Here is a 26,944-nt window from a genome sequence, read left to right as displayed (position 1 = left end):
TGTTTCTTCCAGCTGCTACTCCCTCTCCTAAATCACCTTTCTCATTTAAACTCATATTTTCTCATAAGCAAACAAAGCACAGCCTCCTACTGACACCCGTCTCAATTTCCATTCATCCCATAGCATCCACACCTCAGGTGAATGTCAGTAAATAGGCATTCATTGAGCACCTGTGAGCACAGGTTCTAAGGACCTCCCAAGACTTTCCACTGCCTGCTGAACAACCTCTAAAGGTTTCAGCCTTCAGGGCCCCCACCCTCTTTCCTTGGGTGTTCTCTACTGGAGTATGAGTCCCATCGAATTCTTAGTCCTCAAATTTGCCTTCTTCCTTTCAATCTGTGCCTACCATGTCCTTTCTTCCACATTGTTTAAGTCATTCTCATCTTTCAAAGCCTTATTGAATGTCACCCTGCCCCAAAATCCTCAGTTAATTCCTATAACCAAAAATTTTGATTTCTTCTTCCTTTGATAATTCCCAAAGTACACTGTACAAGCAAAGCATATGGACAACAAAGAAGATTTGATATTCTCCAGCATCCATTTGATGCTGGAGATGTTAAAGTCCCACCTTTCATCCCTGGAATCCTTACCTTCAGGGTCCAACAATTTAGTGAGACCCAGGTGCTGCTCTGCCAGGTTAAAAGCATTCTGTAGATTGTAGTGTGCATTGGATTTCTTCAGTTTGTCAAAATCTATCAGGTCAGGCCTGTGTAGAACAGCAGAACATAACAAAAATTATGCCTTGAAAACAAACCGTGTGAATAATGAGACATTATTATTCCAAAAATGTTAAAATCACCACTTTGTGTAATAAAACTACGAGCTTAGATAACCATAGAACAATGATACCCGTTTTTAATAAACACTTTCAAAGTTTATTAAGAGAATGGAAGATAATTGGTGAACTTGTTTATTTTGTTTGGGAGAATTCATATATTCGCCCGTATTTTCCTCATACGGAATTTTCACTGTGGCATATCTAAAGCAATGGATATAAGAATCAAAAGTCACCCAGATCTGTATAGAAGAATGGTAACATTCTACCCTGTAAGTGTTAACATGAATTCTTCAGACTTACCGGTGTTTGTGTATCAGTGCATTGAAAGCCATACCATCCCTCCAGCTAGTGGTGAAATTGTGAATGTTGACATTGGGGTACCTGCCAAGGACAAAGCACAAGAAAAAAGCTACAGAATCACCAAATAAAGGTTTATACTTTTGCTAAGTGCAGTGTTTAAAAAAGAAAAAAGTTTGTAAGCATTGTAAAATCCAAGGCAAAAATGACAAAGACAGAGCATGTATTCTTTTAGCTTCAGCTGGCTATAAAGTAAAAATAAAATATATACACGTGTGGCTTCTCCTGCTTGTTAATTCACAAAAGACGTAGACAGTGTCCTATATATAAAACACTACTCTTATGTAGGAAAGAGTGACCACAACCTTCACATGGCTGAGGCCTCTTGCTCCCTTTGGCCTTTTAGTCCAAAACTACCAAGATACCAGGACCTAAAGTCACTGGGCTCTGACTCACACACCACTGTGAGACAAGAGGTAGCTACTGGGACTACTGTACATGTGACATTCAACTTTTTTTTTTCCCCCTATTGCGTTTAATAGGATGAAGTTTTGTAAAGTAAGCATCTCCTCAAAAAACTTCCCTGTTTGAAACCTACCAGCTATTCTATGACATACTAATTAATAACTTTATATATGTGATTGATTAAAGGCTCATACCTGACTTGACTAACTTATTAGGCAATAAATTCTTTATAGTTTCCATACTTCAAATTCATTAGTTACAGCTACACATAAAGTAGTTTTGAAAGTAACTTACCAACTATGCTTGTATGAAATTAGGTTTCATTAAGAACCTATAACCCTAAACCAATTTGATGAGAAGTTTATTAGATTTAGTAAAAGCTGAGCTCAGACAACTTCAATGAGTAACAAAAAAGATGCAAGTCTCTAAAAATATTTTTGTTAAAATTTCAGTGAAAGAGTAAAAGGAAGGAAAACTGGGCCAGATGATACATAAAGAGTATTAATAAGCTTACTTTACAAAGCTCCCCAAAACAGTAGAATTTAAAGAGAGGAGAAACCTCTCAACTGCAGTTTTAAAATACCATAAGTGTGATTCTTAAAAATGCTTTCAAGATTTTAAAATTCAAAATATAATGGTGTCTGAAGCTTCCTTAATAAAGTGAAGGAAATTGCTTGAGGAAATATGACAGGTCCAAAAAATGTCAACGTAAGCAGCTGCTTATGCATTAACAAGACTTCTCAATGAAAGCGGTGGGAACGATACTTGTCAACACCTTTAAGTGACGACTAGAATGGAACTTAGCCTTGAAGACACAGCTCTGGTGGCCTTTTCGTTCACACTCACCCAGCTGTCTTCATCTGGCACCATAACAGCAACGCATCCTTGGCAGACTTCTTCTCTTTGTTATCTTCAGTTTCTACACTGATATCCTGAATCTAAGATTTACAAAGAAATATTAGACAGATGGTCAGCTGCCTAACGGCCACTGAGGAACAGGCCTGCAATTATACGATGAGTAAACTTTAGACCAAAGCCTCGCCTTACAGATTATCTGCTCTGAATGCCAACAAAAACTGCTTCCTGAGGTCACAGTTCACCTTGGAAACACCAGCCAGAACTAGGTTTCTTATTTTCCACACAGAGCTGAAGGGAAGTCAGTTACCTGCATGCCTTCCAGCACCTGTTAGAGGTCATTTATGCCCTTAAGAGAGCTCATCTTTCCAACTACAAGCTAACAGAGTGGTTCTCACAGTACACCTGGAACCTCATCAGATCCCGGAAAAGTATTTAGTCTGGCTTTTCATAACCAAACATTTTCACACCAGGATGAGAACTTTACTGATGAGCACACTATGTGCACCATTTCTGAAAGCTAACCCACACTCTCAGAGATAGCACTTGCTCTATGATCTGCATAGAGCAGCATAATTTCAGCATTACATATAAACCCTGCTCTACTTGCCAACAAAATCAGACTATCTAGGTCTGAATCCAGACTCCACTACGTGAGTATCTCAGTTCCCCCATTTCAGGAATGACAATAGTAATAGTAACTACACCTTAGAGTGCTGTCACACGTTTTAATGAGATAAAGAATATGAAGTGCTGAGCTCTTAGGAAGGACCCATAAATATTAGTTCTTGGATTAGGAGCCAGCTATCAGTTATATGATTTTAGACAAATGCTCCAAATACTCGTCTGTAGTTTTTTTTTTTTTTTTAGTAACTCAATATGGGGTGAGGGCTAGAAGTAGGATGTTGTGGTCCAGGTCAGAAGGTCATCTTTCACCTTCTGGGTCTAACCCATTACAAGCTTCTCTACCCTGTATCCTGTCATACCTCTCACCATTCAACTTACAAATATCTAAATATAAGATTAAAAAGTTGTAAACTTCCAACTATAAGGAACACCTAAGAATTCAAACCACCATATTTCAAATAATTTTTTTGGGGGGGGCTGAATGTGTGACTTGGACAGTAGAGTGCCTGCCTAGCAAGTGTGAAGCCCTGAGTTCAAACTCCAATACTGCAAAAAACAAGACAAAAAACTCCATTTCTTATTTCTATAAGAATGTGAAGTGTGAATCTGCATAAACCGCAAACTCTTATCAGAATCATTACCTTATGTACAAAATGAGAATGTGAAATAATACTCAAGACTCACAGGGAAAGGCAGGTTGGACCTTTATGAATTAAAAACTGTTGGCTTTCTAATGCTTCTACATGAATAACGGCATATCTAGTTCCAGATATATCCATATAGAAATAAGTCCAAGCTACCCTTCTAAAATGAAAACAGCTACTTGTTAGACTAGGCACACTCCAAGTCCTTTCTCTCACCATCTTTTATTCTCTTTAAAGGGCAAGCAGCATAAACTGGGTGTCACCATCAATATTTGATAGATTCCTACTATGCACATATGGGACAGGGTACGTATCCTGGAAGCTATACAGAACACACGCACGCATGTACTAACTTAAGACCATATATTCAAGAGTTAGTTGGGAGGAGAAAGAGGTATTTGTGGAAACACAGAGAAGCATCAGAGAGGAGACAGAACAAGAGTTGGGACTTGGCTGATGCAGAATCAACATGTATCTGTGGAATAGGTGAAGATTCAATCAAGCTGCTGGAAGAAGCTGAGTCATGTCAGCTATCAACACTTCACTGACACCCTCTGTGGGAAAAGTCTACACCAGCATTTGCAGGTTAAAGCACAGAAAAAGGTAAGATGACAGGAAGCTTATTAGTCAGTGACTTAAACCAATTCATGCTGAGAATCCTGCAAAGAGCCGTGTGTGCCAGCTTCCTGACATGGGCACTGACCTGCTGTCAGAGGCCATGATCAAGATACCTTCCATATTCTGACTATACCACAGGCCAAAGGCAATAGAAACTTGATGCTTTACTCTGTAAAATGGGGGGGAAGTTCATGGAGCACCCTGATAATTTCACCTTTGCTGGTTTAAGACATAAGAACAATATTCACTATTGTTTAATGGTATCCACTCCACTTTCACATCATTCAGGAGCTAAATGACCAAAATCTATCCAAGGGTTCTGTTTGTGTGTGTGTGGGGGGGGGGGAATGCACTTGATTATTGCAATTAATTCTATTAGTGATGGCATATTCAACAATGGTTCCCTCCTCTGACAGACTTAATTAGAATTACTGGAGCTGGACCCTGGGAATCTGAATTATTAAGAAGCTTTCCCAATGATGGCGGATGAGCAGCCAGGTTTGGGAAACAGCCAGTCAGGAAGGTGCCTTCTTCTGTTAACTCCACTTTAATCTCTTGCCCTTCCTCATACAGAAATGCCCAGAACACTGTAAACTGAAGCCCAATCCCAAGAGAATGGAGAAGAGAAAAGTCTTGGTCACAGGCTGGTTTCAAGGTTTCAATAGGAAAAAATAAGACAGCTGTAATTTAATTTTTATTTCCCTTGTTTATGAGGTTTTTATTTACCCAGAAAAACCAATCAGACTTTTATCAATTGGGGGTGGGGGAAAGAACAGCAAGGAAAGGCACAGAGAACACAGTCACCCAGGAGACCGAACTGTTAGGATATCTGTTTGCAGAGTAACCTGACACCAGGGTAAGACCTTGTTCCTGAATTTCAAATTTAACTGAGGAGTATGAGGCTGAAACATGCGCCTGAGGATGAACCATGACTGAGGCCCAAGGTGCTTCATCTGTAACACTGAGCTGCGCTTGCTTGCTTGTCTTCTCTCTCTCTCTCTCTCTCTCTCTCTCTCTCTCTCTCTCTCTCTCTCTCTGTGCTAGAAGCACCCACAGCAGATGTAATTGGCTGTGCAATCCAGGAAAGGCTCCAAACTTCTTGAGATCCTCAGTTTTCACATAAAGAGAAGGAACTGTACAAAATGACCTTGAAAGTACCTTCTCACTTTAAAGCATTTCTATAGCTAGAGCCCCTCTCCCAAATAAAAGCCATTTATTCAAACCACGTATAAGGCTTCTGTTCTTTCCCTGTGAAAACTGCTTTCTTACATCCAAACGAGAATGAGGTGAAAATGGAGCCCATCCAGTGCCAGAATTCTAAGCAGCTTCTCCTAAAAATAGTGTATAGTATGTGCCAGAATTTGGTAAAGTTTAGACAATAACCTAGCATCAGTCACATCCTTTTACCTTTGCTCCTAAAAGCCAAGCAGAGATTAGATTTTTAGAGGTGCCAGGGAAGTGGTGGGCTGGGATGTAGTCTATAAACTCCATGCCACTGAGTCATATCTGACAGCAAAGCTAAGACCATCAGGGATAGTAAATGTAGGAGGATACCATAGTTTCCACATGCCTCCAGGGAAAAAACAGTCCTAAGGACTAATTATGACACCTTGCTCTGCATACCTGACTCTTAGGTGTGGCTTCAACTTGAGCTTCCTTTTCCCTCCAGAAGGGAGAGGCCAGATTCATCAGGATAAGAGGCTCATATCTGGGAGGCTGGCCTAAGTTCTTAGCATGGGCAGCTTCCCAGGGCAGAATTCTTTACCTGGAAGCGCAGGATGATGGTCCAAATGAGGCCGAGGGTCAGCCGGTGGTTCCCATCCACAATGTCATGGGACCCCATGTTCTCAAGATGGACTCTCTGCTCCTTCAGGAACTGAAGAGCCTTGTCCACATTCTCTAGACAGTGGATGCGCATTCGTCCCTTGGTGGGTTTAGGCTAAAAATGAGAAAAAAAAGTGAAAACAGATCATACAAAAGCGCAGAGATGGGCACTGAGATACTGGCAGAGTTACACATACCTATCATGCAGCGCTCTCCTGCCCAACCCAAAACTTTAGCGATCATGTGTGCTTATTTGGTCCAAAAATGGATTTATCCTACAGTCTTACAAAAGTTTACTTAAGGGGATTGTAACCAATTACTCCTTAAGATTTGTTTAATCCTGGAAGTTACACAATTTACAAGCACAGAAACAGGAAGTTTAGAGTATTTCAGCACTATGTTTCCATACACACAACTATTTTGCAGATGCATGACAAAACACCTGTGAGGATTTTCTAATTGTTTTAAGTATAAAAATAGGTTCACCACCTGCTGGTTTGAGTCATTTCCTGAGGTAGGCTCAAAAATAAAAATGGGGCACACCATCAAATCAGGAGAATTTCTAAGTGGTGGTTTTGTGAAGGGGAATGGGAAGGGTCTAAATAAAGGTATGATTTATGGAAAAGAAGGGGAAAAAAATGAGAGTAGTCTAATTTGAATACCCCAAATGTTCCTTCACTCTACCCATTATATCAAAACAATAAAGAGGTCCTTGGAAGGTGAACATTTTAAATAAGGCAAAAGATTCACACACATACATACACACAAACCTATTATATATCTCCACTATAAATATATCGCCACTATACTGATTACATCTACATCCACCGCATTTACTATAAATATTATTTACTCACACACAAATTTTCAATGAGTCACTATTATCTACTATACCAAGACCAAACCCATGTACCTGCTCTCTTTCCATCTGTCTCCCTTTGGTAGAGGTGGTACCTTGAACTGATGTCATCATCTTACAAAGATGCCACCAGGATACGTACACCCTGCCTGTCCAAAGAGTGCATGCAGCCAGTTGATTTGTGGCCACTGTCCTAGCTCCCCAGTATCTCCTTAGCCATCTCACCATGGCCCACCCACCTTCCAAGGCTCCAGTCAAGGTATATCTTCCCTTCTTGAAAACATTTCCAACCATTCCAGTTCTCAAGAGTATTTTTTCCTCATAACTCTACACACTGATGGCCTGGACCCCATGGAGCCCAGGAAGTAGTTATTATCTTCTGTTTTCCTAACTCTGTTTTCCCTCCCAATATAGCTGGGACACTGCTGTATACTTCTGCTATATTCACTTTCAGCTGTCTCTGGTTCAGTTCTGAGCACTAAGCATGTGCACAGTGACTTCAACCCCCACAAATGAGCTGACCTCATGGGGAAAAGGTGGCCAGGTATACAGCAACCTAGGCACACCTAGGTAAAGACAGCAGCAAGTCTTACACTAATATTGTATACATTTCTGCTTTTCCCTCTTTGTAGTTGGAAAACATTTGAAAGAAAGGCTACTTGAATAACAAGTGGTCATTTCAAGTCTCCCCCGTCTCATACTATCTTTTCTTCTACAGAAAAGGACATGCAAGAATGAACACATGTTCTTTGGCACTGAGGAAATAAGATTACAAGCAGCTGCCAGATTCCAGTGGCCCACGCCTAGGCAAACAGTTCAAGCAACCCTCATCTCCAAAATAACCAGAGCAAAATGGACTGGAGGTGTGGCTCAAGCAGTAGAGCACTGCTTTGCAAGCAAGAAGCACTGAAGCACTGAGTTCAAACCCGTCTCACAAAAAAAAGAAAGAAAGAAAGCAATTATAAGTGGAGGCCTTACTACAAGTGGTAAATTCTATTTCCAAATAATAGCAATGAAAAAAGAAATATCTGTAAAACTTAAGCTTTTCCCATAATTGTGAAAGCCTTCCTTACACCAAAGTGGGGGGGTGGTTTCTGTTTTGGAAACTTCGAAAACTAATTTAATTTAGGTATATGGGAAGTAGTAGAATTTGTTACTGTGTTATGCCAGATGACAACATTACATGAAAATTAAGCAATCTAACGAGGCAGAAAAAAGGTCAGATGTGAAATAGAAAGGAGAGGTCTCAATCTAAAATTCTGCAGAGCTGTGTGAGGCTGACACTGGTGCTCTGCTCTCTGTCCCATTCAGAGGTTTGCCCACCAGGCTCCTGAGCCAGGGTCATTATACTCCTTTCTTGGGAGGAGCCATGTGTAGGGTCAGTGCTGTCTATGGTGAGGATAGGGCTGCTCCCCTGGATGAGAAGCAGCACACAACTCTGCCTATGGTGCTCATATATGTGGTCTTTTGGTTTGTCTTGGATTACTTTTCACTGCTAAAATAGTGACTATTCACAGCAATCCTTATTCCTGTCATAGCCAGGTAGCTTCAGGATGGAATGATGTTCCTGGTTCAACTCTGCTCAAAGTCAGGATGGGATAAGCTGTCTCTAAGAAAGGTGTGTGAATAATAGCACAGGGGCTTCTGGCATTTCTTCCTGTTCAGAGGCCTTTTCCTCCCCTGGGTCAGTGCTTGTGCACCTGAGGAGTGAAGACCATGAGCCATCCAACTCCTCCTGCTCCTCCTGCAGAGCAGGCAGGGCAAAAGTATTTTGTTAGCAGCAACAGGTATTCTCGAGTCCACCTCTACCAGGTACAAATGGTTATTTCTTAAACAGGAGTGAGGGCAACAGCATGGATGGAAGTGAAAGGATCACAAGAAAGAGACGAAGAACAGAACTACTGTTCTTTCAGACTTCATCCCGAAAAACCCAGATCTCAAATAATCACATTCAAACAAATGCAGAAGAGAAAGCGTCCTCTCAGATTCTCCTTACAAAAAACAGGAAACTATAAAATCTCTTGGGGAATGTGTATGCATTTCCATGTGAAGAAGGGGTGGGGTGAGGGTGACTGTGCTTTCCCACAGGTTGAATTAGTGTGATGAACATCCCAGGGACCTCATATGATGCTGATTGGCATGCCAGATGAGCTAAGGATGGTCCATTCCAGACCTGGATGCAAATCAAGTCATCAAGGCCCAACCATCAGAAACATGACAGCATGAGACAAGGGAACAAAGATTAAGATGGCAGGTAAACCTCTTCTGGCCAATGATCAGACCCCACCAAAAGAAATGGAAAACTGTTAGGAAAAAAGCATTCTTCATACACAGATGGAGGCAGAGGTCTGCTTTTCTTCTTCTAAAGTTATGTGTAATTGTCCTAATGCTCCTTGTCTTTGTATCTTTTGAAACACCAAACAGAAGCAAACCAGATCACACAATATGCTCTTGTTGGGCAATATTTTATAGGAAATAATGATTCTGATGCTCACATTACAATTTCCACACTTTCTAGCAAATCAGTGCTTTACTTCTGAACTCTTCATCTATAAAATGGGATAATACTGACAATTACCTCACCAGGCTTCTAAATAAACGAAATGGTAAATTTAACTATTGTGGCATTTCTAAACCCAGTGTCTTTCTACTAGCAAAGGGCTCCTCAAGTGTTTTCCTCCAAAAATATTCTACTTAAAAAGGGGACTCTCTTTTCTTCCTATGTCACTTGGATTTCAAACTGTTCAGAGATAACATACTTCTCTACAGACAGCAAGAATGTTTAGAGTCTAGAACTCTCCCAAGAAGAGCCAGAAAAATTGACCAAGTGAAAGGCAAATGTAAAACCCAAAGAAAAATGTGCCAAGTAAGGGGGTGACTATTATTCTTCTAATCTTGACACTCAAAATTGAATTGTAGTCTGGAAAGAAAAAAAAAAAAAGTGGTGGAGAAAAATGTGCCTGCCTGGTAGTATTCCAATGGAGGGGAGGATAAAATGGTAATGGGAAGAGGATGAGAAAACATGGAAACCTTGACTTCTGTACATTCTATTCATTATAAGAACTCTGTAAATCAAAGAGTAGAAACAATCCCACTTGTTTTATGATTTACAGAGATTTTAAATAGATATTATCATTATTGCTACACAGCAAAAAAAAAGTAATTCGACTGTGTGATAAAAGCTACTTTATTATCTCACTAAACCACCTTCATATTTTTAAAGTATCTTCCCCTATTTCATAATTGAAACGCACCCACTTTCAGTGGAATATTAACCCCTTTTACAACAAAAGAATAAATAAGACATGGCAAGGTTTAATGGTGGTACAAGAGTCAAGATGATAGCTTTTAGGGCATGGTAGTACCCACCTGAAATCCCAACTACTGGGGAGGCTGACACAGGAGGACCACAAGTTTGAGCACAGCCTAGGCAACTTATGGAGACCCTGTCTCAAAATAAAACAATAATAATAAAAAAGGTGGGCTGCTGGGTATGTAGCTTAGTGGAAAAGCATTTACTTAGCATATGAGGCCTGGGTTCCACCCCCAGAAAATAAGGCAGGGGAGATTAAAGCTCAAGTATATCAATTATCTTGTTTCTATTTGCTTCAGAGATAATTTCTCAAATGTCTAAAGCACATCACTTGAGCAAGTTCAGGAAGCGATAATTTAAGAAATTAATTACAAGAGGTGATAATGATCTCACAGTTATAAACAGGAACACGATCAGGACATCAATATCTAAAAATTCTTAGCTACATCTACAGAGCAACTACTGTGTGTTCATCTCTCCTGTTGGGTGGTTTATAGCCATGATCACATTTAATCCTCAAAACAACTGATTTAGAGTAATTACTATTCTTGCCATTTTATAGACAAGGACTTGCCATATTACAGATGGCTTAGAGAGATGAAGTAATCTGTCCATCTTCTTAGTATGTGGTGAACTAAATTTGAAAGCTCATTCTCTTTGTTACACCAAGAACCCACAATGCAGAATACAAGGAACAGTGCGAAGCATTTCCATGAGAAAGGAAGGAAGAGACTCAGTTCCCACCTGGCAAATAGTTTTCCTTTCTTTCTTTTTTTTTTTAAAGAACTATTTTTATATCACTAAACTTCATCTTCTCAAAAGGAAGAAGAGATAACAATGGTGAAACTAAACACAATGGAAGGAGGAAGGAGGGTACATCTCTCAGCAATAAACACTTTCTAAAGCCCCACCCCCAGAATGGCTAATTCGCTGAGGAATCCCTCCCAGCAAAGAAGCATGGCAAATCTTGCCTCCATTAATTATCACCAGATTTCTAGTGTGGCACAGGCTTGTTTCCATGGCAACATGTGCATTTCTATCCTCTGTCATTCCCGATGGGACAGTATGAACTGCCACTGACATGGAGACAAGGATCAATACCAAGGTCAAGGACTCGTATCCAGAGGGGGCATTGTAGGCAGGGTGGTGGTTCTTCTTAGAAAATGCCTACTTGAACTGATCCTCCTTTAAATCATTTTAGCAAGCTATCCTTCACCTCCCAACATCACCATCCCCATTCTGTGCTTTTTCAGGCACTTTTCCTGTTTTTCTTTTCCCAAGGTCCTTTGTTGTCCTGAATCTATGCCAACAACACATCTGTCCTGTCTTCTTTTAGATTTCAAAACAAGAGAGAGAATTAAGGTGCTAAAGAGATACCTCTAAGGTCTGAAAATATAACTCCAATTGCTTATTAGAGCCACCAATCCAAGCCCTACCTCTGAGACTCTGAATGCCTGTGGGCTAATTCCCTCTGCATAGACCCCAAGTCCCCAGAGAGCAGAGGAGGCTGATGGTCCCTCTTAGACCCTCATTCTGCTCCAACTACCCACCTAGTCTTGAGTTTGGGTCAATTACACTATGCAGGGAGGGCTTCAGGATTTGCACAACTATGGAACAAGCACAATGGCAAGGTTTTTTTTGTTTGTTTGTTTGTTTTTTTGGTCAGAGTCTAGAGTAGGAAAGAGAGAACAAATACTTTGTCCAGGAAACCCATTTGGTTTCCTTTTTGAATAGGAGAAGACTCAATGGAGAGTTTCCAACAGGGTGTTTAGGTGGTCTCTGGGGAATTGGGCCACTCTGTTCTACCCTGGCAATTCCACGCTCCCCTTGTTTTTCCAAAGATGTCCAAAGGAAACCTGAAGCCACCCGGAGCAATGCCTTTCTATGGGTCAAGGTGCTAGATAGAAGACCAGCCCTGGAAAGTGATGGACAAGATCCGCTACACACACCACTGCCGGCTTTGATGGCTCCTGAGTATCTCTGAAATACAATGCCTTCAAAGCAAACGGATTTAACTCAGTGATCATGTTTGGCCATAGAGAACAAGCTAGGTGTTTCAGGGCAGAGGACTTGCCAACAGGCAAGATGAATTCTAAAATGCCGGCTTATCTCTTGTTCAGTTGACAAGTGAGTAAGAAAAGACACTACTGACCTTGGGATAAGCCAGCAACCAACATTTATGTTTTTGTCTTTTAATCAAAGTTAGATCTACATACATACATACCACTCTACTAAGCCAGGGGTGGTGGTGCAGCACTTGAGAGGCTGAGAGGCAGGAGGACCTCAAGTTTGAGGCCAACCTAGGCTATACAGCTAGACCCTGTCTTAAAAAAAAAACCAAAAAACAAAAAATAAAACATTCCTCCACTTAATACGGTAGATGGAAGGCATTAATTCCAAAACCTCTGATAGGTTACAAAGCCAAATTCATTTTACATTAGCCTCAAACTTTTCCCTACATGCTCAAACTTGGAACTTTCAGAAGATTATCACTTTTGCCCAATTAAAGCTCATCAGAGAACACCACACTGAGTCCCCTTAACTTCCGCCTCTCTCCTCCCTGATCGGTACCATTCCTAAGGACTCAGTGAGAAAGGAGGAGCCAGCAGACAGAAGAGTGGGCTACTGTCCAAGTCATATCTTGTTCTAGTAACACTGGCCTTTCAGTTTCTTCTATAAGGCAGAGGCAGTTAAGCTACCCACTTCATTAGATTCTGAGAACCAAATGAGATGCATGCCAATACTCTAAATCCTAAAAACTAGATATACTGATGTTATTGCTATCACTTCTTTTAAGAAAGGAACTCTGATTTAGCCAGAACACTTGCCCAATAACAAAGCCCTTGATGCCTACCGAGTGCCTTTCCTTAGTCCATGCTGTGTGCTTTTCACACGTTTTCTTCTACCTAACACTGAGCCCATGTCCTCGGGCTCCCTACTTCTCAATAGCTCCCTCCTGGCCCAGCTCACCTTCCCTACCCACCTACAGGTTTCTGGACCCTTCATCCAGAGGGCTCCTTTCCTCTTCTTAATGCCAGGGCTTTGAGGCCATTCATTTGGCACTTTAGCTTATGGTATCTCTATTATTTCACTTTCCACATTTGTGTAACTTCTAAGGGAGTGAGCCTTTCTGTGGCTGGTTGTTTGTACCTAAAATAAATTCTCCCATTTAAAAATATTATTTAGGAAAACAGATAGGTTCTGTGGCCAGTCCACAAAACCCTGTTTCAACAAACAACACATGCCTGCATGGTCTCTTAACAAAGGCTTTATGAAGAAACTCACTCAGAGCAGTTAAATGTATGATTTAAGACTCAACAAATCTCATGGCAAATCTAGTCTACCTAGTTCAGCTCTTTTTAGAATTAATGGTTGCAAAAATAAATAAATAAATACAGCCTTTTTTGTTGCTTTCTCTTCTTCAGAGACTGACAAATGGAGTAAGAAGACAAATGTGACTGGAAACATCAGGGTCTGGGAGATCAGGTCTTTGAGAACCCCACTCTCTCAGTCACTGGTGGGCTTAGTCTGGCAGAAAACTGGCCATCTTCCCTAGAATCCCTGTTGCCTGGGGAAGCCCATAAAGGGAAAGTGGAAGGCACAGGCAAGTTCCTAACCTTGGTTGTGACCTTTCATATAACTTCACCACCAAAGTGCTGGCCTACCGATATTACACCAGGTCCTCTCTTCCCTCCAATTATCAGTGCTGCTCTGGGTGATCCTTCACCAAGTCCCATTCTCATCTGGCACTGTTATCAAGGTCCAATTACAGAGTGAACAGCACAGGTCCTGTACTCATATTTTTATTTGCCAATGTGATGCTAAAGGAAAGGGTGGCTTAGACGTTAAGAGAGTTCTGAAATGAGACCTCTGTGAAGAGTTATAGTTCACAGTGATTTCAGAGTAAGACATTGGAAATAAATGGTTTTCTTTCTCATCAATCTAATCCCAGTCAGGAGCAGTTTCAGGTTCAGCTCACACCTTCCTCACTGCTCCATGAGCTGACATATCTGAGGCAAAGAGAGAGAAGACACTTCTGGACACAAGTCTGCTCAAGCCAGGATTAGGCAAATTTCTGTTCTATAATGGATCAGAATTATGTTCCTTGACAATACAAATGTCTACCTAAAACCTTCTCAAATTTAACTCAAATTCTATGGAGCCAAAATCCAGGGCAGGGTTAGGATAGAATTTTCTGGGTTGTTAAACTAATATTTCTTTGAAATTCACTCAATAGAAACACACACACACACACCCCTCTCCTCTGTAAAGGAATCTAGGAATCTATTAATAGAATAAATTTGGATAATCTAGTCTCTTAAGCATTTATCTGTTATCTACTTGCCAAGCTGGTCCTAAGTGCTGGGGCTAAAACACCAGCAGACTGAGACAGGACTCCAGATGGAGTGCAAATGTTTATGTTACCCAGGGTTTTAGATCACTGGTGCAGAAAGCCCAGTGCTGACTGAATGTTATCTGATGGCACATTTAGCTGTGGACATAATTTACACAGGCTGGAAGCTCTAAGCACCTCATTAGTTTTAGAATCTGAATACATAGGATCCTTTGGGACAAGCCCTCAGGGAGGATCTCCTGCCAGGAGGGTCTCTAACTTGAGGCCTAACAGCAGAGTGCAGTTTGTACCCCTTCCAGAAAGTTTCATGAACCAAACAGATCATAAGGTCAAAGAGACTGCAAATACACAGTTCACATGAACGAGAGCTTTAGCTCACTCTATCTACACTACGCTTACTTTTGGAATTTGAACAATTGGACTGCAAAACCTATAATCCAGGATAGCTGTGAGGAATGGATATGAAGTTACAGCACTTGAGGTTTTACAAAGTGCTATGTCATTGCTAAGCGAGACTTCTAACACTGACTGTCTAAGAGGGAAGAGATGGTAGCCATCTTCTCTTCCTTATCCCTATAGACATAGGTATTTTTGTCACTCCAAACAATATTTACTGCTCCCAACAAATAAAGAGAGAAGAGGAAGGTATTCACACACACTAAGAATTATGTTTTGCTGGTTTTTGTTCTTCTCCCTGTTAGTATTTTTGTTGCCCTGTTCAGAATAAAGGGTTATTATATGGACATTATCAAGGACCATCTTCTTGGTATACAAGAATTATGGGCCTTCAAATATGAACAATCCCTACAGCCTAGAAGATAGGACCATATTAGAATAAAAATAAATAAAATAAAAATAGATGTTCAAACTAATTCGTAATCGTTAATGAATTTTTTTTAGCTACTTTCAAGTCAACAACAACAAAAATCAATAAACAATAATGCTAGGTTAAGCAGTTAACCAGCAAAAAGTAAAAATAAAAAAAGTTGAGAGGTAGGGAAGAAAAGACTGGTTATAAAAATTCTGTTTTTGTATCACAATAATTCTAGCCCAGATGTTCAAACAAGTCTCACTTCAAAAACAATAAACTGACTGTTCTGTCTGCCCTCCCCATGTGGGCTCACTGCTCCTGCCTCCATATCACAAGTCAACCACCTTTTTTTGTAGTCATTATGGTTTTGAGTAGAGGATTCTTCATTTGTTTAGTTTAACCCATAAACTCAAAAGAAAATGAGGTAGTAACACCTGCATGATCAGGGAACAAAGAGCAGTGATATAACTCAGTATGGACAAGCCGGGGGCTTCACTGGTTTTTAAAGCCAAGTCCCTGTTCTTCAACAAAGGGGCAGGAAGACAGAAAACGATGGCTCCACTTTTACTCAGGTTCATACAGGGAATTTTGTCTGTGGGCTAGTAACAGAGGAAGGTACAACCTTAGCCCCTTGCTTGTGGTCAGGTGTATGGATCCACCTGCATAAAGACCCACTGCAGCTGTGAAGTTAAGAGTGGAGATCAAGTTAGAAATAAGGCTTTCTGGTAGCCTTGCCAGATGCTAACGTCTGTTTTCCTGGTGATGTCAGTGCAGATGTGGGATTATATCCCTGGTTGTCAGTCAGCTCTTGGCTCAGCCCCACTGCCACCTATGGAACTACATGTGCTCTGGTAGGAAATACAACAAGACAAAACCTGTTGGGTCAGTCACAGTGACTGGCTTAAGCTTTTCTCATTTAAGGTGCATAAACAAGTCACATCAGAGAGGGCCGCAGCAACTCTGGGAAACAGAACAGGGACAACTGCCTTTCCCAAAAGGGCATAGTGAATTCATCAGATGCTCTGTTACCAAGGAGACAGCGAAGTATCAGCCTCTCCCTCCACCCCCAAAACAAAAAGAGCAGGGAGGAAAACAAAAACATCAGAAGCCACTGAATTCAATTCTTGCCACCTTGAGATAGCAGCTCAGATTTTCCAGAGAATCAGTTAAGATACAAATTTAGAAATCATCCATGATCTCATATAGTAGTACTCATCTTGGAGCTAGAGTCCAAGTCTGGCCCTTCCATTTCTGTGCCTGTTTAAAAAGGAGGATTTTTATGACCAAAGGCAGAAACCTCACAAATTACCAGAAAATAGCCACTTTATTACAGCTCAAGAATGTCACCCAGACTCTGAATGTGATGCTGGAGCTTTTCCCAGAGTTTGCCTCACTCATGAAGATTCCCTTTTGCAAAAATATTATTAATTGCAGAATTCAACAGAAGACAAGCCCACACCTGATTTTTCAAAAGTATTTTCCCATCTTTGGGATAAAACACTATCATTCCCACTTACCAGCCTTTCTCCAGAGAGGACCTCCAGCAGCTTGATGAGCATCCGTCCATCTCGAAGGTCTGTGTACAGGTCTGTGATCCGGCAGGACACTCGGGCAAGGTGGGAGTTCACCCACTTGGTGAAGGTCTTCTTCTGCACAGCTTCGCGCTCATCTGTAAGCAGAGAAGAGCTCGTTTTACCACCAACCCAGCACTGGCAGCAGCAGGTGTATGCCAACAGGGCCACAAAAACCCAGCCAAAAGAGGCCTGGCAAAATCCACTGCAATGAAACCTCCACTTCATTCCTCTTAACTGAGGTCATCACTCTGGGAACACGGAATAGACAATCCTTGAACATGGAGCCCCCAGGCTTGCCACCAGCAGAGTGCAGCAGCGGATGATGGAGGCCTCTGCAATCCTGCCCAGTACTGTAATATCTGACCCGTACAACTTCTGTTAACATTCACCTTCAAAAGGTGGGTGTGGAGAAAGTGCACAGTACATAAAGAATGTAGGACAGAAAAGCTCAGAAGACAGTTAGAAATGGCTTCACTCACATATAAAACCTTAAGCAATACCTGACCAGATAAATTCACTAGTGACCTTCATGCTGTGGACAACAGAGAAAAATAGCACAAGACAAGATAGAGTACAAAGAGATCTGGCAATCTATGGGCCTGGGCCCAGTGTTTCAACAAAATGTTCTTCAGTGAGCGGACAGCAATCACCTCCAAACTTCAACCATTCAATGAAAAAAGCAATTGCTTGTTTACAGCTTGAAGTATGGTATTTACAAATTAAAGTCATCTAGAAAACAGTATTAATTTTTCCAAGTCTTAGTGATTTAGAGACCTATGTCCAGAACTAGACTTTCACATCCCATACTAACAGACTTCTAAACTTCATGCCTCTTCAGAATGCTCTAAGCACAGGCTGGTGAAGACCTTAAACAGATATCTAGAGCATGCCCTGGATGTATGCTCCCTGACTCTGTTTTTTAGAGAGCTACCCTCTGACAACTACATACCCAGTTTTTAGTACCATGAGAACCTAAGCCCATTCCTTTTAGTTCAAACCCAAACCCACAAAGATGTTTATGTATAACTCTACAAAAAAAAAGGAGCACAGAGCCCAAAAATTTCGTATGTGTTTTAAAACCACTGAGTGGCAGGAAAAAGCCACTCCTCCAGATGGGGCATGTCCCTGTTGGTCTGAGTGTGCTTGATGGGTTTCTAGGCTGGCCAGAGAGAGAGAGCAAACAGCCCACTATCCTGGGAAGGTCTGCCTGTAAGGCTTTGCCCAGGCCTTCATCAACCCTACAATAGGAGACAGTGAGGCAAGACAATGCTAGATGAGCCTTTACTGCTGCCAACCTGGCAGGCCAACTAGCCAGTGGGGCACCTGCCAAGACACCTGGCTACCTGCTCCTAGAGGTCTAGCTTTTCCTTAAAGGAACAGCCTGTCCAGACAGAAAGAGGGCCTTTCCCCAGGGACAAAAGACAATCAGAAACAAAGGATCAAAAGGGGCAGAATTGAGGAAGGAAAGGCAGTGAGAGGCACACTGTAGCCTGGAGAAGGTCCCGTGCCAGTAATACTATGACAGGTCACATGGAAAGGAACACATGCATCATTAATCACATAATCATCATGACAGATGGTAACTTTACTACTACAGTGACTTAAGAAGCTGCATTTTCCAGCCGAAGGTTGACTGTTTTAGAAAACCAGAGAAAAATACAGACGCATCAAGCTTCTGCTAGGTACACTTCACAGATGGCCTCTACCCAGGAGGCAAGTAACTCCCCATTCAGATGTATTTAAGACCAACTAATTTTTAAAAACAATATTATCCTTTATGGGCTACACTAGAGTTGGAAAATGTCTTTAATAAAGCCCTTGATGGCTGATAATGAAGGGTCTGGGGCTCAAAGTCACTACCACACCCAGGCTATCAAGAGAGCAAGATCAAAATGAAAACCTGCTTGGATTAAAGTATTTCTAAATGAACAAGAGCAAAACGCATTCCTCAGCCAACTGTCACTCCTTTGGGTGCATCTCCCATTAAAGAAACAGTGCCAACTTCTTTTAGGTCTTAAATTAGGTTTTTTTACAAGGAAATTCCAAGGATTTGCATCAGACTACAGCAAAAAGCACCCCTTCTGCACCCTACCCTGAAGAGTTACAGCCCAACCCCAACCTATCTCCCCATGAAGAAGCAAAGAGCAAGGTCAAGGACTGGAGCAGAGAGAACTGAGAGGAAACAAAACAGACCCAAGGCGAGTTCCCATGAGCAGCTGTGTGCCTCAAAAACCCTAGGAAGAAGGGAGGAAAGAATATAAGGAAGAGAAATTTAAAAATAAATTAAAAGGAACAAGAACTTTTATTTTCCTTTGTCACCCTCTCCCACCCCTGCAGCCCATCTGGTCCCCCCTGCTTCAGATAGGGTAAGAGTGCTGAAAAATATCACACAGGATCACACAGGCTCTAAGCTCCTGGAGCTTACCGTACTAGAAAAGGCACAAAGATTCTGCCAAGAGATCTTAATGCCCTATGACACAGGAGATGCAGGAAAATGAGCAGAGACACATAAAGCCAGGCCAGCTAGTGTGTTCTTTTACAGTGGAACACTTGGGGAACAACAAATACTTCTGAAGCCAGATGGAGGGGAAAATCCAGTTGAGGTGGTCCAATTAAGGGTGAGGCTCCTGTCCCTGGGGACCCTGTCTTTTGTTCCACCCTTCCTGGGAAAGCTAAATGACATCACCCCTATACTCCCCATCCAGAGAAGCCAGGGGACATAGGCCAGACCCTATGGAGTAACAGAAGGCCTCTGGCAAAAACTTCGGAAGACAATCCAGAGGAGGGTTTCCACACTCAAGCTGTTGTCCCTGGCTGAACAGCAGAAGGAATCAGGCCAACTTCCAGCCTATGAGTCAACTATGATGATGTGGAGAAAGAGTCCTTACAAGCTCCATATTGACTTAGCTATTTAGACCAGACATAAAAAAAACCAACAATAAAACTAGGGGCTATTTTGTCCCCCAGGGGACACTTGGCAATGTGTATAGACACTTTTGACGGTCGTGACTGAGGTAGGTGCTCCTGCGTAGAGGCCAGGGATCCTGCTATACCCTACAGTACACAGGACAGCTCTCCACAACAAAGAATTATCTAGTCCCAAATGTCAACAATATCAGGGCTGAGAAACCCTGGTTTAAGAGCTCTGGCTTACACCAACTGGAACTGGCATTAATAGTGTCCTAAACTGCATGTCCCAGAGAGGGACATCCAGTTAGGGGGTTATTCACTCATCATTCTGTTTGCCTACATCAAAGGTTTTTTTGAGTCTGACGGTTCACATGTTGGCTCCAGTACAGCAGAAATTCCCTGCCTTTAGGCCCACAAAGGGTATGCAGCAGAGTGGCCAGCAGTAGCATGGCTAGGGAACAGGGGCAGCCCTGGTCAGGGTCAGTACGATGGTGGAGATTTCTCCCCTCATGCCACCTTCACTTTCCTCTTGCCTTTGCAGGGTCTTGTATTGCTTTGCCAAGTCAAAGCATGCCCGTACCTCCCTTCCAAGAAGTTGACACAGCCAAACCTGTCACTGGCTGGAGTAGGTTCCCAACCAGTCCTACTCCATACTTGGAAGGTGGCGCCTCCTAGAAACAAGACTTCTGCCCTTCTGCTCTCTGTGGGTATCTCACAGCTGTGTTTGTCCCCTAAACTCCCTATCTTATATTAATATTACATATCAGAAGGGCTCAATTATAGATCCAAAAACATATACACAAAAACAAGCATGACCATACACAAACCCAGGTGTAGAACATGCTCGTAATAGTGGAACTACTCTATCAAAAGAGGGAAAGAGGGAAAGGAAAAGAGAATGACAGTGCATCAGTAATATCACATAAGATGTGAAGGTAGATAGAAGGCAACACCCACGCACAGGAAATCAATGTGAGTCAATGCCCTGTATAGCTATCCTTATCTCAACCAGCAAAAACCCTTGTTCCTTCCTATTATTGCTGATACTCTCTCTACAACAAAATTAGAAATAAGGGCAAAATAGTTTCTGCTGAGTATTGAGGGGGGGGAGAGGGAGGGGGCAGAGTGGGTGGTAAGGGAGGGGGTGGGGGCAGGGGGGAGAAATGAACCAAGCCTTGTATGCACATATGAATAATAAAAGAAAAATGAAAAAAAAAAAAAAAGATGTGAAGGTAGAGCACATAAGGATGTATATTGAAAGCTGTTGAAAAATGGGAGGTAGGAGATAAAGGGGTAAGAGAGAGTAATGGAAGGGGCTGAATGGACCAAAGTAAAGTATACCCACAGTGGGAATACCCTGAGACACCCCTTTGAACATCAACTTAAATATTAGTAACGAAAACCAGGACTGTAAAATAGGTAAAATTGGGGGGTGGGGTTACTAGTGGGAGGGGGAGAGGGTAAAGGAAGGAGATTAAGGTGATGGTATATACTAGATGGACTTCATATACCTATATGAAACAGAACTAAGAAACTTCCTGCAACTGCTTTAAGTGGGGTGGGAGAGAGGGTTGAGGGAGAGAGACAATGGTGGTGATGTAAATAATGTGCAATGTAAGTCTAACTGGAATTGTCATTATGAATCCCCCCCGTATAATGAATATATCCTAATAAAAAAATTATTAAAAAAAAAGGACTCACCTAAAGGCTGCCCAGTATCAAATGATAGGAGGGAAAGTACACAGGAGTGTCCAGATTATTTTAATTGTTCATTAAATCCAATTGTCCAGCAAAGAAGCATTCTTAGATATGAAAGATGTATAGAAAGACAATGGCTGGCTTTTTTCCTTTTTATTAAAGTAACAGCATTCATTTAGCACTTGTTGTGTCTCCAGACACTGATCTCAGTACTTCACAAAGCTTCACAATTGCTTGTAGAGGTAGGAACTACTATTCTCCATACAGGCTGGATCCAAAGCCAGGGTATCCAACACTACGCAACAATGAATGCCTCCCTCACAACACTGAAGAACCCTATTTCTATGATAGAAGACTGAGAACCATTCACCACCTCACCATCCTAGTTCAAATCCTTATTTAAGACTGTGCTTCATCAATGAGTAACTCTCCAACTGTTAGAGCAGTGTCTCCATCAAGACTAGATCCATCTCTGTGGTCCTCTGAGGCCTGCTATACCATCAAAAGCTACAGAGAATAGGCCTCTTCACTCTTCCATGTAAAGGCCTTCAGGTAAAAATACTGCTCATCATGTCTCTTTGTGATGATTATCAAATGTGGAATTCAAGACCATACCTGAGGACACCACCACCTCTTAGCAGCCTAGCCATCACATACCTAGCAATACAATGTACGAGAACTCAAGAAAGCCACAGCTCTGAACATCCAAAGATACCAAGTGCGAAACCAGATGAAGAAAGGACAAAAAGAATCAGCAGCCTTCCAGAACCAGAACCAGAGCTTGGGAAGCAGTCTACAAGGACTCTTAATGTTGCTTTCAAAATAAGCTTCCCAGAAGTACCAATTTCACCAAAATATCCCTAGAGCACTGAGAACCTAGGAACCAGAAGTGGTTCAGAGTATGAAGGCTCAGACAGGTAGGTTGTTAGCTATACAAAACTAGTCAACTACTAGTCAAAGGGAACTACCAAGCAGCAGAGGAAATCCACCCTCAAGTGAGTGGCAACACTGATGTAATTTACTCCTGGAGGGATTAGAAGCTGACAAGTGAAATTCTACACGAACAGCATCATGCATCTGCATAGCAATATACACTTCTTCAAAGCTTGTTAAATTCTCACAGCAACTGTCATTGAGGTGGAACCCAAGAAGACATCTCCAAATGAGTGTTAGCTCTTTTCTCTCATCTTCAATGAGTGTTAGCATGCAGCAGTGGCAGGGCTGGAATGCTGCTGGGGGTCTTGGGTGTTAGCTCTGTCTTTCCCATTCTTCAGTCAAATAAAAGGAATTATGATGCACAACTACATCTTGTAAGTACCCAGATTCACCACCACCTTCTGATGTTTTCCTGCCCTGTGACTCCAACCCACCTTAAGCATCACTGCCCTTGTCATCCTCCCCACACAGTTTTTCAAAGTTGTACTACTGCACTGAACAGTCAATGACTCCTAACCATGTACAAGACAGTTCAAATCTCTGAACCTGGTATCCAAAGGTCCTGAAGAACCTCTCCTAAGGTACCAGCTTTGTCTACCACTTGTGCCACTCACCACCTCTTTTTGCATTGGTTATTTGAGATGGGGTGTCTTGTTTTTTCCTAGGTTGGCCTGGACTGTGATCCCCCTATTTGTGCTTCGCTGTGTAGCTGGGATGACTGGTGCATGCCACAAGGTTCAGCCATTGCTTTGAGATGGGAGTCTCCCGAATTCTTCACCTAGGCTAACTTCAGACAATTATCATACCAATCTCTGGCTCCCAAGTAGTCAGGGTTGAGCTAGGCTCTTCTCACAGTCTTTCTTCAAGATTCAGACCAAAATTAGTTCTTCTAAGAGGTCACCAATTTGACCAGCAATCACCATTTGATGAGTGATTATCTCATCTTTTTATTATGTGTCTAGCGTCCTATCTCCTCAACTAGTCTATAACTGCCTCAAGGGTATAAGAACTCCATTCTACAGCTGTTTAGAGCCTTAGCATATACTTTGCAGAGAGTGGACACACAATAAATATTTGTTGAATGGATCAGTAAACCTCCAGTGCCCAACAGGTAGGCTCTCAATAAATCTTGTTTCTGCTAGTGGTCCCCAGAAATCAAGGAGGAAATTCCCAACCATACAGACTGTAAGCAGTTAAATAGCACTGTACAGTAAATTATGAGCAAGCACACAACTAAATTTTCTTGTAATTATTCCTCAATGTTTGAAATATAAAATAATAGTTTTGTGGTACTTTCAGATGAAAAGAAGTACAAAGTTAAGAGGCTTGACAAACTTTTTTTTTGTTTTTAATTTAATTTAGTTTTGTTTTGACCAATTTCCACCACATACTTGGGAATGTGCAAAATACACAGGGTATGACTCCATCATTTTAACATTTTGTAACATTTAAACATGACTCAAACAGGCCAAATGCCGTATAAGACTTAATTTATACCAATTTTAACAATTTATCCATTAAAGTTTAATCCTTGAATTGTTAATAAAATAAAAGAATCTTAATCCAAACAAAAAGAAAATGATAGGGTGGAGTTCCCATGTGTGCCTTAGCTTGAAAAAATAAATAAACCATTTCCCAAGAGCAACATACAAAATAACACAGAGCAGGAAACCGGAAACAGGCAACTGGCTGTACTGATAAAAGAGAATCAAACTGTTATCTTGAGGCAACATGAGGAAGGAAACTAATCTTTTGACTGAAGGCCTCCCCTGTGTCTTGGGGCCTTTAATTCATGTTTGCTGATTTGTATATAAATAGAATTTGTGTTAAAATATTTTTCCTAACAGTTTAAACAGCTTCATGGACAAAACACACATCAATACATATGTTCTAAAAGCACGTGCAGCAAATAGTCAATTCTCTGCTAATACTTAAGTCTAATGTGCAGACTAAAAACCAAGTGTGAGTCTGTATAATATGCACGTACAGTTTGCACCAACTGAGCAGTCCCTGCTTGCAGTTTACAGTAGACCTGTCACCTAGACTGCACAACTCCAACTTTGCCAACATGGAAATCAAGGTACTGCAGGGGAACCTCAGGCTTAACTCCAGAAAGGGCTGCCTCCCTGGCAGGGTCATACCTGAAGGTGAGCACCTTGAATCTGTAAGAAGCCACAACTATGGAGGAGGCTAGGGCTATGACGGAAGCTTTCTCTAAAAACAAATGGGCATTTGGGGGCGGGGGGGGGGGATAAAGGAGAATGATGGAGACGGTGAATTCAACCATGGTATAAGAACTTTAGTAAATGTCACATTGAACCCCAAGTGCAACAATAAAAAAATTTAAAAATAAAAATAAATAAATAAATAAATGGACAGATACTGGAGGCATGGTTCAAGTGGTAGAGCGCTTGCCTAGCAAGCACAAGTCCTAAGAATTCAAACTCCAGTACCACCAAAAGATAAATCAATAAATAAAAAACAAATTGGCAGAGTAATAATACCTCTTTGAAAATGAGAGCTGGGGTGAGAACCAGTGTGAATTAACAAAGTGTAAAGAAACAGAAAGTAAATGCTCTTAAGGCACAGAAATATGATCCCATGAAAAATATTCAGAAACTGTTAATGGGTGGCACACTACAAAACAGCTTCCACATACAGGAAGCTGTATTATGAGCCTGGTAATTTGTTCTTCTTCTCTGCAGGATAGAATGGGAGGAAGCAGCATGGAACTGCAGTCAGGGAGAATGAGGATGAGGAAGAATTAGGATGAGGGATAGAGTGAGCTCAACTCTGTTCCTATGCACCAGTGGGTGTTTATTACAACATGCTTTTAACTACATGAGGAAAATGAGGCACAGGACAATTCTGGTGAATAACCTGAGAACATGCTGCTAGCAACAATATACCCAGGATTAGGAACCACATCTATATGAACCCTAAGAATCCCAATGCCCTTCTCATAGCACCATTCCACACTGCCTGAGGAAAACAAAATATCACCTCCCCCAAATAAGAGGAAAAAAATCATGAGCATCCATCTCAGGTCAGTTTCTTCATGATTTAAAAGATCACTTCAAGTCAGCAAACTTCAAATTATAGACTGTTTTTATATATCCTGGGAGCTAGAAGATTTTTATAGGCTGAGGGGGTTGTAAGAAGGGTGGGGCAATTTGCTACAGAAATCCTAGACAGTCCAAAAACCTAACTTAAGTTATCATCTGGCCCTTTACAGAAAAAGTTAATGGCATGCATTCTTGAAAGTCTTGTTGCCAGGACTCTGTCCATGGGTCAGGTGAGGCAGTGGGTAACCTTGGGCTCTTCTCCCTCCCCAGCTGAAGGGTGTTTATCTGGCTACCTTGACACAGTAGGATAGTGCATGTGCTACTCCCACCTGTCAGGACAACTCAACGCTATTTCCCAGCTTTCCAAGCCTCCACACATGCTTCAGTCTCCTGGGCTGGGGTCTTAATGGATAACTTCATTCACCATCACCTCTCTTCCCCCAACACTGAAATTCAAGGTGAACTGAAGGTGACTTATAGTATACATAAAGTTAGAACTATAGAAAGATCATATCCTTTATTATTATTATTAAATTTATATAGCAGAACTAACACTAATACAGACCTAATAGGAAAGAAAAATTTAAAGAGCAGCAACCGTAATAGCAACACCAAAGATAAAACTTATGAAAATAAGTCTAATGGCAACAAAGGGGAGAGATGTCTGTGTGATACTTTTCTAAAGAAGCAGTAACTATATTCTAAGCCAGTCTATCACGTGGTGCACAAATATACTGGTAAAGTTGAAAGTCGTCTATGGTCATGCATAGTTTAATGAAAAGGATACATTTAAAGAAATGTGCTGTGGACAAACTCATTGTAATGTGAACATCACAGAATGTACTTAGACAAACCTTGATGGCATAAGCCTATGGCACAGCTAGGCTGTATCATATCACCACTGTCAGGTATGTGGTCCACTGACCTAAAGTCATTATGAAGAACATGACTATACTTCATTTGCAAGGGCTAACAGTAGGCTTTTATAGTAGAAGCTTTGGAATTAGTGGAGGCAATAAGAAATGATTCGTATTTACATGTTTCTTTTTTGTGCAATACACCAAAAAAGAAAACAAAAAACCAGGACGACATAGTGTTATGCAGACCATGCAAATGATCTAAAAGTTAGGTAAGTGCACACCCTGGCCCATTCTTATGACTATCAACCTTCTCCAGGTCTCCAGACTTATCAAGCTCAAAAGAATTAAGGCCAATAGTGCAGGGAGGAAAAACAATTCCCTCTCACACAGGAGAGTCTACTCTTGTCAGATATTCAACATACAAAAGGGTTCTCTCTACCTTAACATTGTTGCACA

At 41.4% G+C, this 26,944-nt stretch overlaps 1 protein-coding gene across 7 annotated transcripts in view; it reads right to left on the bottom strand.

The window, feature by feature from the left end:
- Nucleotides 1-26,944, bottom strand: part of Sptbn1 (spectrin beta, non-erythrocytic 1) — a 173,006-nt gene that overhangs the window by 51,303 nt on the left and 94,759 nt on the right. For all 7 annotated transcript variants that reach the window (XM_020184677.2, XM_020184675.2, XM_074049714.1 and 4 more), the window contains 5 exons: nucleotides 16,963-17,114; nucleotides 6,050-6,223; nucleotides 2,387-2,478; nucleotides 1,079-1,159; nucleotides 591-706 (listed from right to left, as the gene is read on the bottom strand). In XM_020184677.2, the coding sequence (XP_020040266.1) occupies nucleotides 591-706; nucleotides 1,079-1,159; nucleotides 2,387-2,478; nucleotides 6,050-6,223; nucleotides 16,963-17,114 (615 nt within the window). The remainder of the gene's footprint in view (nucleotides 1-590; nucleotides 707-1,078; nucleotides 1,160-2,386; nucleotides 2,479-6,049; nucleotides 6,224-16,962; nucleotides 17,115-26,944) is intronic.

This window comes from Castor canadensis, chromosome 12 (genome assembly GCF_047511655.1).
Source record: "Castor canadensis chromosome 12, mCasCan1.hap1v2, whole genome shotgun sequence".
Taxonomy (NCBI): domain Eukaryota; kingdom Metazoa; phylum Chordata; class Mammalia; order Rodentia; family Castoridae; genus Castor; species Castor canadensis.
Note: the sequence above shows the minus strand (reverse complement) of the source record. Positions and strands in the feature narration are given on the sequence as shown.